Genomic DNA, 13,723 nt, shown 5'->3' on the forward strand with positions numbered 1-13,723 from the left:
TATTTTTCGAAAGACTAATATGGGAAAAGACCTTGTCTTATAATCGCGTAAATATGGTAAGTTATTTTCAACACAATTGTTTCATTCAGATACATTTTATTGCAACATGAGATTATTTTAAGCAGCCATTTTGGTTTCCAGCAAAGTAAAACACTTAAGATAGAATAAACAACAAGGTCAATAAGAATAGCACTTCACTAGATAAGAATAATAATGCATCAGGAATCTTTTGTCCTCTCGGGAAGGTCTAACTTTGTAAATCGCGCCTTGCTAACCCACAAACTAGTTAAACATGGTATTACAGGCAGTAAACTATAGTGGCTTATGTCACATATAGGTAACATGATGCCAAGAGTAATTCTTGTACTCAAATTTATCAAATTATGCTCCAGGATGGAGAGCAGTGGCAAGGTGTCACTCAAGGCTTGGTTCTTAGTTCTTGCCTTCTTTTCTATGTTAATGATTTTCCCCAGTACTGTTTGCTGATGATACGTCTGTGTTAAATTAAAATCATGACATGGAGAAACTGAAGAAACTGAATTAGGTGTTTATTTCCAAGTTTATTAGTTCATCAAACAGTCCACATGTCTACTGTCAGTTGATAAGTGTCCAGCAGGCACAATATTTTGACTATTACATGTCATCTTTGTCAGGTGCGCTGACAATGACCAACACCAGGGACTGTCTCTCCTGGACCGTAATCTGACAATTCCTATGTTATTACATGCACAAGTCACTGTTCATCAGAAAATAAGTGTACTCTGTTCCTTTAGAGACATGAAGCATGCCTGTGCCTAACTGATGGGTTCCTGAAAGACAGTTATGGGCAGAAAATGTAATGCAAATTCAATCTGGGGCTGGCACCTTATCAGTATTCAGGTATTACAGTTGTGTGTAGAATTTCTTGAGTATTTATTTCAATTTGAAAACTTCTGGGATGGTCAAGAATAATTAAAACAGAATTAAATTTTTACATCTTAAAATTATTCCTTACATCTTTTTGTTATTTGAGTCAATGTCTAGTTTCTCCACTAAAATATGTTCACAAAGAATTGCAATTTCCACAATGAGACCCCTCATTTTACTCATAATCCAATGTGGATGTCATCAATTTTCATCTTCTTTTTACAAGTGAGCTATTACGTCTTGCACATTGATAACCACTTTATAAGAAAGGAAAAGAACACATTTTAAATAATATTTTTTATTTTCATTTCATTTAACTTTTAGTACAATACAGTATTCTCTTTTTAACATTTCTTAAATGCCATATTAACAAAATACAAGTATGTGGTCCCTCAAATTCCAGTTCAAATTATACTATTGCAAATAGGAAAGAATGTTCCTCAACTGCAACTTTCATTGTAGAACTTTTACAGGATTTCTTCTGATTATAAAAATGAAAAAATACAGAATGTAACAGTTATTACAAAAATTATTTGTAAATTAAATGCCAGCTGATATTAAACTGTATTTTGCTTGGAATGTGACTTTTTTGGGCTATGCTTTCTACACTTCATGATCTTTACTTAGCAATTGAAACATCTACAGCAATAAATTTAATTCCTTTTATCTCCACCTGAAATGTGAGTTTTAAAGAGTTTCTGAGCAGTTTCTGGTCAACAACAGATCTTCACCATCCCTACAAAGTAGACACTACTGCTATCATGATGAATCAACCTATTCAGTTGTATAAATGCAGCTTAAAACAATCAAATGATTTTATCTACTTCAGTTCTTTCTTTCTAAATTCGAAGCTTTCCCGACGTATTTCTCATACATTGCAGAACATGAGTGACACAGTTCAACTTAAGTTAAAAAAGAATGACGAGAGCATAGTTACACTGGCGAGACTCGCTCAACATTTTTTCGTAACATGTAAGGAATGTTAACTTCATTAGTGATTGTGAAAAAAAGAAAAAGAAAATATTACAAATAAACTGAAATCTGAGCATGAATAACCAGTAATTATTACAATTCAGAAAAATACGGCACAAATTATGAAATTACATTTTATACTTATTATGGTGGTGGTGGCAAGCAACTCTTTCTAAACACTGAAAGAGTTATCAAACTGCTGTATACACAAAGAATGAGTTTACACCATTTATGCTGACAACATTTGTCCACGGATTTACCCTGAAAAATCCTAAAGAAAGAGTGGCTTCCCAAGGATTAAGTTCTGGAAATTTTAAATACAAAATTATGCACAAAACCCCACCATAGTTATCACTTCTGTAAATCTAACAATACTGTACACCACTGTAAAAGAATGGTCATATTACTGCTATAATGGATACACGGCAGTTATCACAATGATACCCAACATTATATGATGGTATCTACTTTCCAGTATTCATATCATTGCAGTAACCAAAGATTAAACAAAAGCCTGTAAGACAACAAAATAGAATAACCATTGGCCAACAGATTCAAAAGCAGTGTACTAGAAGATGTTTGCAAATGTAACACACACTGCTACCAATCATGTGTAAGGATCTTGCAAAAGTGCTTACAAAATGACCATTTAGCAACTCTCATAGAGTAGTTCATGCAAAACATGATGATACAGAAATTATAATGTTTCAATCACTTAAAGGAGATACAAAAATCTTCAACCATTAACGTAAGTCATTAGGTAATACTTCTGCATATATCTGGAACCGGACTGAAATAAAATATGTTACTTCCTGTCACTCAAAGGCTATCTTCATGAGGAGTAGGTGAGGAACATGAATAGTGAGTAGCACTGTCTATTCTGCAGAATAATGGTGATTACAGCAAACCCCAAGACAATTTATGATGTATGTGAAGAACTGCGACATTACTTCAAACATATTGATAGCAACATAAAATGAGTCTTTCAGAAATTAAGTTAAACTAAACAAATTTAGGAAAATGTAAACTGGAATGTAATAGTAGGAGGAGAAGTCCCAATTAAAAAAAAAAAAAAAAAATATACTGAAGTTACTTTACTGGTTATGTTGCAGAACCTAAGGTTTATCAGAATAATACGTAACTCAAACTGCTGCAAGTGAAACATTATATATGTAAAAAAAAGAAAGTAAACATTTTTAAACTTCCTTCAAACTTAAACATTTAAATTAATCTGATCATTCACTAAAAAAATTGATACATAGGTAAAGGTAGAACTGCTGTGTGTACTGCATTCAAAATGCAATGTCAATTCTGTTAGCAGAAAATGAATGCATAATTTGGATTTCTAGAAGCCTCAACTGTAACATTAAAGGTACTTTTTGGTTAGTACAACAACAAAGTATCAGCAACAAAAACTTAACCCTGATACTTTCTTGATATCTGTGCAAATGTACAACATTTTAACACAAAACAAGACATTACAAAATAAACTTAATACAGTTGGCCAAGTATGACTTTCAGTCACTGCGAGCTACTGCAAAACTATTTTTGTGACATTTGCAATTAATAAAATACAATCTAATGCAAGTAAATTTGCTACAATTGCATTCAAATAAAATGAACAAAGAGGGAGGAAGCATAATAGATGATTTAATTACTTTAGTTGTATTCAACATGGCATTTGTAAGTGTGTGGAATGAAAACTCCCTGACGCAGGTTTTGGGTTAATGCTCACACGTACTAGCAGTTAATAATTTGTATTGGCCACTTTTATGTAGGTATTAATATGGTAATAGATTTAAACCAAGATAATAGCCATGATACATTAGCTGCTCACTACACCAAATATGAACTAGACTTTTGTGAACTTCGTATCTTAACAACTTCAGTCAAAAGTTCTTACTCAGCTTTAGGACAGATCACTGCCTTTCAACAGTTGGCAGAAGGGCAATATATTCTGTATTCATTTTAATACAAATGCATCAAAAGTGTGACTTCTTCTATAAAAAGAGCTACAACAGTTCAAAATACATAATATTTTAAATTACAAAGTGGGCAAAGAGTTACAAAATAGTAAAATACTATACTGAAGAATAACATGGCCATAGAATAATTTTAACAAAAATACTGCCTAGTTACTATATTAACCAGTTAGCACCCTCTTTTCCTCTCAAACTATAATCAGAACTCTCATCTGTGTAAATAGAATACAACAAGATTGTAAATGTCTTATAAAAATACTATAGCCTTTTTCTTATGTACACAAGAGCAACATGTTTACTGGAGAAGGCATACAACTTCTAAGAACAGTGTAAATGCTACTATCAAAATTTAAAAGGTCAATTATTAAAAGCTATCATAAAATATACCATGAACAATTATGTAGTAACAATAATATTGAAGGCATTCCACTTCACTGCTCTTACTCATCGCTATAATTGGACTCAGTGCTCCTGATTTAATAATCACTTAAAATTAATCAAAAGCACTGTGTCATGTCTCTGTTCAGGACATTAGTATTTTCTTTCTGTATAAATGATCTTTTGTTTATTTACTCTATCTTCAATTAACTGGCTCAACATAATTGGCTGGCAACATTCCTGTCTGACCCGTGCGCTCAACAAGACCTGTCATCCAACCTTCGTCTATTGGGCTGCAATTAATGATTAAGTCACCATCCATGAAAGATACTTCATCAGAGTCCTGTGCATCATAGTTGTACATCGCACGATACACCCTCTGCAAATAAATAAAATAAATAAATAAATAGTGTTCTGAATATATCAAGAAATACTATCTTTTCTTTATGGCAGAATTTTATGAAATTACTGACAAAATGGATTACAGGAAGTACTTTCACATCATTTTATATTTTCTGGTACCATACCAAAATTTACCTGCACTTAACTCCTTTTCAATATCTTTACAGAACAATGTAAGCACTCCTGCTGTGTAAGAAGTAAAAGTGATTGAAATTTTTTACAAATCATGAATAATTCCACTGACAGTTACCATTTATTTAACTTTACTAGTTTAATATTTATACTGCAGGTTGCAATGTCATTACTGCAACTTTTTTTCCCAGTTGGCAAACTACCTTTAAAAGTACACAGACGAACCTACAGTGATCTGATAGGAAGTCAGATTTATTATTGCCCATGCAACTAAGGCCAAAAGTTTAGTGACAAGATGATTTAAAGGACTCAGAAGAATTTTATTTTTGATTTTCAGTCATTGCATACATTTTATATACCACCACAATTAATTTCAGTATAACCACCATTACCATATGCAGTAGTGTTGTTGTCTCAGGAAATTCCACTGAATGATATGAAAGTAATAACAAATCCTTTTGTGGTGGTGATGGGGGAGGGGGGGGGGGGGGGGGGGGTGTATGCATGAACATGTTCTGGCATAGGATAGGTGCCCATAATATTCAAAACAGTTTTCCTGCAGGTTAACTTTTCTAGTGACAAGTGCCACAAGTGCCACCAGCCTGCAACCATGGTGTGCTACACGTTTCAAGCAGTCATTCACCTCTATGAAGGGGCTTGTGGAGATATCCAGCAACCTAGTGTAGCAAAAACGTGATTCACCCAAAGAGCCAACACGTTTCCATTGATTGACTGGTGAATCCTGGTCATGCAGTGCCCACTGCAATCTGAATTGATGATTTTGTTGGGTCAACATGTGAACACCTAGGGGTGGTCTCCTGCGGAGCTTCACATTCAGCAATATACGAAGACTGGAGTGCTTTGAAACACCTGTGCACGCATCAGCATTGTGCTCTTTCAGCAGAGATGCCAAAGATCACTGATTATCCTTGTTTACAGAGCAGAGAAGCCTCCAAATCTCATGTTCTGTGAAGAGTTAAGGACATCCAACCATTTAGCACTTAGTGGTAGTTTCGCTGTCGCATCTCCTTCCGTAGATGCTCACCACAGTAGGACTTGAAAATTCAACCAGCTTCGTCATTTTCGAGAAGCTTGTTCATGGGCTCTGCATACTACTACTACTACTACTACTACTACTACTACTACTACAACAACAACAACAACAACAATAATAATATGCCCTTTGTGAAAGTTGCTTATCTCAATGGATTTTCCCATTTGCAGCCCGTATCTTCGCTAGGGTGATTCCCCTTCCGTGACTGCTCTACTTACATATTTTTGTTATCGCATTACATGCCCGTAACACCACCAGGCAGCATACAATGTCAAAGTGGGCAGTGGTCATAATGTTTTGGCTGATCAGCGTACACACGGACGAAGTCCAACACTATTTTATATGAAACATGAATAGCTTCATATCAGTGAAGTCTCTAAGTAACTTACCCCTTGCCTTCCTGGTCCCATTGACTGTCCATGTGACTGATTAGCAGACTGTCTGTTTGCATTAGCAGCTGACCTATCTGCTGCTGAAAGTGAGCCATAGAAGTCATTTACTGGGTCTAGATCAGCAACTGATCCAACTTGGCGACCTGGGGGGCTCATAACTGCAAGCAAAATAAGATAATTTTAGAACTACAGGAAACCCTTTAATAATATAATTCACAATATTTTGTTCAAGAACATTAAGAATAATTTCTTTCCTTATTATTTTGCATTCTTGTAACAGATGATTGCCAAATAAAACCACAACTCATTTGGCATTAATTATTCCAAGTACTAAATCTTCAAACACACTTTCCTTTGGGACAACATAATTACACTCAACCACACGAGTCACCACAAAACACAAAACAAAAAACAAAAAGAGTATAGCCCAGCTCAAATTCTGTCCACTAAACCCTGTACAGGAGATCACATATAATCTTCAACCCTCTTCTTTCATCTGAGTGCTTTCATAAAACCATACAAACAAAAACCAGACATTGAATGCCCTACTTGCTATACTGCTGCTTTGAATGTTGGCATTAATTCACACTTAGCAGGACAATAACTAAGGCACAGAGTTGACAAACATTATCAAGAAATACTTGTTGTACCCCTTTTTACACACATTGGAATAAGTGTGTAACTGGTGGAAGGCAAGATAGTGTCTTACAAAAATAGAAATATAATATGTCCACAACCACCACTACAACAGTTTCCTTTTCAGACAGTAAATGCACATTTGTTTCACAACCCACATAGCAGTTTTAGACCTATTTTTCAAAAGATACCTGTGGTATTAGAAGCAAATCTTACAAAAGAAAAGCTGTAAGCAACACACAAAGGTAAAAATGCTGAACAAAAGGGGTGCAGAAATAATCAAAGAAGGAAAGAAGGAAAGAAAGAAAGAAGGAAAGAAGGAAAGAAGGAAAGAAGGAAAGAAGGAAAGAAGGAAAGAAGGAAAGAAGGAAAGAAGGAAAGAAGGAAAGAAGGAAAGAAGGAAAGAAGGAAAGAAGGAAAGAAGGAAAGAAGGAAAGAAGGAAAGAAGGAAAGAAGGAAAGAAGGAAAGAAGGAAAGAAGGAAAGACAAATCTTCAGCTTTCAGAATTAAAATTTTCAATGAGGGAGATTTTTTGAACACACTAAATGATGGTTAAATTGTTGAGGCACTGTGTGGGATTACATAATTACTCAGTCACTTAAAGTACTATTGTAGGCAACGGATGCGAAACAGTAACTTTACATGTGATTATATATATAAAATGATGGCTGCTGTAGTTTTTCACAACTTCTTACTTCAACCTTGGCATCAGTAGCAAGACTTCATAAATTGTTGAAGGTGATAATTGGCTAATTAATGCATTCTCATCAATTATTAATGAATGGTATTAATGATCTTGACTCAATTGTTTCAATCACTGTTTTTCATTTCTTTTGCTATGTGATTAATAATATTAATACAAGCATTTCCAGAATGTAAAATGGGGGCAACGTCAACTCCATTAAATTCTTGAATGTCAATTTCTGTCACAAAACTTAAAAAAAAGCTGATTCTTTTCCACTGCTTTAAAAACTGTATGAAATTTATTTCAAAACAGTTAAATGTATTGCTTTTCGCACAACAGACTGCACTTGCATCATTCATATGGTGATTACAAACACTAACAGTTCTCGAACTTTTTCAAGAAGTCGCTTTACTGACAAATTATTAGGGTTATGCATCCTCCAGGAAAAGAGCATTGTTTATAGCTACTGTGCTGCTTTTAACACACAGTAGTTCATTTATCTGCTTCACTAGCTTTGAGTTATTTATCCTGTTTCAGTTTGGTCACCAGCACAACTTGTTCTTCCATTTCATTTTATTTACCTACTTAACGAGTTCTTTGACTTCAATACGGCTTTTTCATCTTTTCTTATTGTTTTAATTTTAACACATTTCTAAATTTGTTAAGTCTACCACTTATTTCACATTACACTACTTTGAAATTGCATATACAAAACTCTAGCACTTGAAACACTGAAATGAAAAATTTACAGCTACAACTCTTCTGGTGAATCATTCAAAGGAAGAAAGGGGTGGGGGGGGGGGGGGGGGGAGGGGGGCGGCAGTGAAATAGCAAACAAATCAATGTAACTTACAATTAGTAGAGTGGGAGGGGGGGGGGGGGAGAGAGAGAGAGAGAGAGAGAGAGAGAGAGAGAGAGAGAGAGAGACAGTAAAGTCCTGCACTTATAAAGTATGTATTGCCATAATTAATATGTAGTACACAGTTACTATTTACTGAAGGATTTGAATGTTTACAGTTTTCAATTCTAAGAATAATTAGCACTATCCAAAGTGAAACACAAACCTAGTTCATCCATTACAGACTGTTCTTTGAGCAATTCAGCAGCTTATCTGAATGATAATATGACACTACTGCATTAATCACAAGCTTTGTTATTTTTTCTCATCTTTATTTTGTATGTTTTCATTGTTAAACATTGTCAATAGACAATAAAAAGTGTATACAACTTTCCATATCATAATGCATCATTTACTCTGTACTTCTCACATTAGCCAGACAAAACGATCTCCTGATCCCCTAACATGCACCTGCAAAGATTGATTTGAATGCTTCAGTGCTTTGCTAGAAATTCTCTTGCTGGATGGGTGTGTCCTTGACTACCTCTCATTTTAGTTGACTTATTCAGCCAGTTAAACATGGACTGACAGTTTAATGTGCAACTCTGCATTTTCCCCACATAAAAATCATATCTAGATATTACAAAAGCAATGAGCAACAGAAAAACTCAACTAAGAAGTTAACTGACACCTATCCACTTAAAAATTGAGCTGTAAGAGATAGCTGTGTAAAAAGAGGCCTTTCACCTGAAAACTGTGCAATTGTAATTGTTTAACAAAAACAAACATTACGAGTTGCAGATATTTTAATATTTTCTTCCAAGTCTATTCTATGAACACCGATTTTTATGCCAATATTAACAACGTTTTGAAATGAAGAGTACCTGAAAACACAGTCCAAGTTGTGTCATTTCTGTGCCAACAATGTGTTCACCGCTCAGCAGTAAAGACTATTTTGATGTTTCACAAAAGATGCGTCACAGTATTTACAAAAATTAACACTTTTTTCTGATCTAAAAAAATCAAGCATAACACACACACACACACACACACACACACACACACACACACACACAGCGAGAGAGAGAGAGAGAGAGAGAGAGATAACAAATCTATACCTGGTCCTCGATCTGATGTATAAATGACAGTAGCTGACTGCCTTGCAGAGTATGGAGAATTGCGTGGCCCCTCAGAAAGGGGATCATAATCTGCAATTTTTCCTGGCTGATGAACACGTAACACAGGGTCAGCAGGAGGGGGTAGTTGCGTTGTTGGGGCCACAGGCGCATTTTCAACTGTGGATAATACATCATTTAAAAGCTCATATATGTACCCATCCACCAACACACATTAAGCAACATAATTTACTAAGGCAATGTACAAAAAGAAGCATCATTATTTAACAAAACACACACACACACACACACACACACACACACACACACACACACACACAGAGAGAGAGAGAGAGAGAGAGAGAGAGAGAGAGAGAGAATTTTTACAACTACAACAATAAACATTGAACAGTGATTTTTATGCAAGCTACTGAAAGCCAATATTTTCATGACACCAATAGGAGGGAAAGAACTTTACTTCCACAACTGATAATTGAATTATTTGGTGAACCCAGTTCCATTATGTGAGATATGAAAAACTTGGAATGGAGAAAATCTTATATTAACATCATGCTATAGTTTAGAGTATATACAGTAGCAAATAACACCAGAACATATTTTATACACAAGCAATTTTAACAGAAACGCTTTTCTCCATAAGCTTTTGATTTATTTTGTTGCCTCTTCTGCAAAACACACACACACACACACACACACACACACACACACACACACACACACACACACACACACACAAAGAGAGAGAGAGAGCCAGCCTTGCAGTTTAATAGAAAGGAAATAATTACATTGCGAGGTCAACTGATCAAGATGATCAGTCACTTCTTCACTCTCGTGGACACTGTCACCATTTTCACCACTCATAACCCTTTTCTGCTCCATAGCCGCTTTTTTCTCCAGGTCACCATGGTATGCAACATTGCTAGAAATGAAATTTATTTCTCAGTGAGACACTACTACATGGCATTCATTCAAATTTAAAATTGAGACAACTTACAATGAAGGAAAATAATATTTGCTATGAATTAGCTGTTCAAAAACTAATTTCCCTTTCTAATCATCTGACTACAATAGCTCAATTAAAATATCACATTTCATGTGCAGTTCAAACAAAAGGTGCAGGCTATTTTGTTATCACTGAGTTTACATAAATTTGCTCTAGTGTCTTATGACTTCAGGTTCAATTCAACTCAACTCATTGCCATGAATTTTAAACCTGTTATTCTGAAACTCCAAACAGGTTGTAAATATTCAATACTAATGGTCACACACAATGTTGTAAATTATGTTAACACCAATGACATAATATTAATGTAGAAACAAAAAGAATATTGAAAATATAATCAAATAAAAACATACAATGAACAGGACTAATTCAAGTTATAAGCGAGCAACTTCCAGTTCATATTCATATAGTTGTTCCTGGCATACTCTGGAGAACTCTAGATTTCCTGACAAACTATGACTATACTAGTGCTTAATCTTTAAGACAAAGTTAAGCACTTAACTTTTAGATTGTCAATGTGCGATCAACTTAACTGAAGTGTTGATCATTTACAATTGTTCGTAGATCATAATCTCATTGTCTGCATCCTGTCCTTACCTGGAAACAGGGAGAGCTGGAAACAACATAATCTGTTGGACCCTTCTCTCTACATTCATTCAGAGATTGTTATGTCACTACATCTTATTTGATGCAGATGTTTGGGATATGAATAATGACCTGTTAATAGGTGCACCATACTTCAAGTACTGGCAATGTCACACATACTGAGCCTGTTCCTAATGCTTGGGAATATGCTGTCTACTTGCCCTGTAGTGCTCCTAGTGTCCCAGTCAGATTGCCATTCATCTAACTTCTAGGCTCCCAAGTGCCTTATTAGTAGTAAGAGATTCTGTGATCTCATATGCATGAACATATTATTCACACCCAAACCAATACAATGTTTCCCAGTAACTTATCACAATACCCATTGGATGTATTCCGAGAATCACCAATAAAACCTCAGTAGGTTTAGTGCACAAGGCACTGGCAAGCCTCAGAAGTACACTCTGCTGATTGTATCACAGTATTGTTCTGTAGCTCTCCAGTAGGAGGTAATGAGCCCAGACAATGGCAGTGAAACCCACAATAGCACTGCAGATAGCTTCATGATACAACAGCACAACATGCAATGGTAACCCATAGCTGACACTACCAGCACATGCAATCTTTTGCATAATTTCAGTCGCTTTCTGAGTAATGGGTCTTACACGTTTTAGAATGTTTCTTTTCTCATCTAAAAGAGTGCCCACATACTTTCCAACAATGCTGTATTTTGAAGGGATTACATCAAGCATCTGGGAAGACTTTCTGATGAAAGTTTCCCCATTCAGAAATATGTATGTGATTTTTTGTACAGATACAGTCAGATAGTTGCCTGAGCACCAATGGTGGATCTGTACATTCAAAAAGTCTCACCCTGGATTCTGCAACTACTAGGATGCAACATCCTCTTCAAAAGTTCCAGCCCCCATCTAGCAGACTTAATAGGGGTTCAATACCAAGATCCCAGAACAACGGATTACTTATGCAACCTTGGGGACAGCCCTTGGTAATCTTTCCGATTACCATGCTCTGCCCCACAAGCTACTGGACGCTTGTACAGACATTTAGGGACCCTCAGATGTCTAAGGTGTGCAGACATAACAAGCCACCAAATATTATCGAAAGTGCCTGCAATTTCAATCACGAGTACAACTGCTTACTTCCCAGTCAAATTTTCTACAACCTGAAGAAATCTATTAACCACATCATCTATAGACTTCCCTATTTTCGATCCATATTAGCTTTGGTTCAGACCTAAGAGCTCCCTACCTGCCTACAATCACTCAAAGAAGACTTCTGAACCTTGTGTAAGATTTTTAACTTCATAAATGGGTCAACAGCTTTTTGGTGATATTGGATCTTCACACTTTGTCCTTACAATTACTTACCTGGCTGTTTTCCAAACTGCTGCAATCCGACCTACTTGCAATATATGCACTCATGAATAAGTGAATATCAAAGGACCTATCATCCACACAACCTCCACCCAGCTGTCACTGACCCATCCTATCTACTAATTGTGAACATAACAGCAGGTCCCTTTAACCTTTTCAGTTAAATTTTATGGTTTTCCCTGTAGTCATATTGCAGTTGCCTTTGAAGAGACGTCTCCCATTGTTTATAATTTATATAAAGAACAGCTACCAGCTACATGTATGGTTTAAATAGGTTTATCATCTTCAGACCACGACCGGTTTCAGATTTTTCTTTACAAATCCATCTTCAGATGGCAGATTAAAAGCATTCTTAGTTGGACCTAGTTTTTTTTGTGTTATTTGTTGTTCCCATTGTATTCTTTTAGTTTCCTGAAGCTATGTTTTGTAGCACATCTTTACTGTCCTGTAGTAGTGGAGCTTCACAGTGTGCTCTAATCGGTCTAAAATGCATTGACATATTACTTTTCTTTATCTTACCTTTTGCCTCAGCATGCAAAGTTCTGGACTTCATGGAGATTTGGCTTGACTATCTTCCTTTTGGGTTACGAATGTCCTGTGCTCCTTTCAAGAGTTTAGTAGCTGCACAACGGAGGATTTAGCCAACCCAATGTTTTTCCGATATCAAACCCAATCATGCTTTTCTCTGTCTCCCTCTATCGTTGTCATTTTCCACTCTGATGACAACTGCATTATGGTCACTGGATGTCAGTTATGGCGGCACTTGTCAGCTATTTATCTTAGTTGCTACCATCCACTTTGCTCAAGTGGCATCTATAATAGCAGTAACACCTGCTTGTCCCTCAAATGAACTCTGCTGGCCCTCTAGATTTAATACAATTCCTGTATTTCATGTTTTAGTATCTCACCTCATTTGTCAGTTTGCCCACTGTGCCACAGAGACGATTTTGCATTCTTATCTGTTGCCACTAGGGGAGATGCACCTTACCCGTAGATAGCTACCACCCAGCATGTATTTACATAAGCTCAAGTAGGATGAGAATACTGCACGTACATGCTAGCTACAGCCTATTTTGTTTGTGTGTCCTCCTGTGAATATAAACTGTCACTAGTTGTGCAGCTTCAGCCACAGTGAATTTCCTACTTGTAATGACAATAGCATACATCACATCATAGTCAGTAATTTTTAACATATAATCAGGAAAATGTGGTAGAGTATTTTTGCTACAGT

General features: G+C 35.9%; 1 protein-coding gene across 2 annotated transcripts in view; it reads right to left on the reverse strand.

The window, feature by feature from the left end:
• Positions 1-1,199: 1,199 nt before the first annotated feature.
• Positions 1,200-13,723, reverse strand: part of LOC124554800 (LIM and SH3 domain protein Lasp-like) — a 168,845-nt gene continuing 156,321 nt past the window's right edge. The window contains exons 5-8 of one of the 2 annotated variants that reach the window (XM_047128452.1): positions 10,299-10,432; positions 9,496-9,672; positions 6,216-6,376; positions 1,201-4,617 (exon numbers count right to left, since the gene is read on the reverse strand). In XM_047128452.1, the coding sequence (XP_046984408.1) occupies positions 4,441-4,617; positions 6,216-6,376; positions 9,496-9,672; positions 10,299-10,432 (649 nt within the window). In that variant the 3' untranslated portion in view covers positions 1,201-4,440. Of the gene's footprint in view, positions 4,618-6,215; positions 6,377-9,495; positions 9,673-10,298; positions 10,433-13,723 lie in introns of both variants that reach the window. The other variant, XM_047128453.1, reaches the window with a different exon arrangement.

This window comes from Schistocerca americana, chromosome X, assembly GCF_021461395.2.
Source record: "Schistocerca americana isolate TAMUIC-IGC-003095 chromosome X, iqSchAmer2.1, whole genome shotgun sequence".
NCBI classification, from domain to species: Eukaryota; Metazoa; Arthropoda; class Insecta; order Orthoptera; family Acrididae; genus Schistocerca; species Schistocerca americana.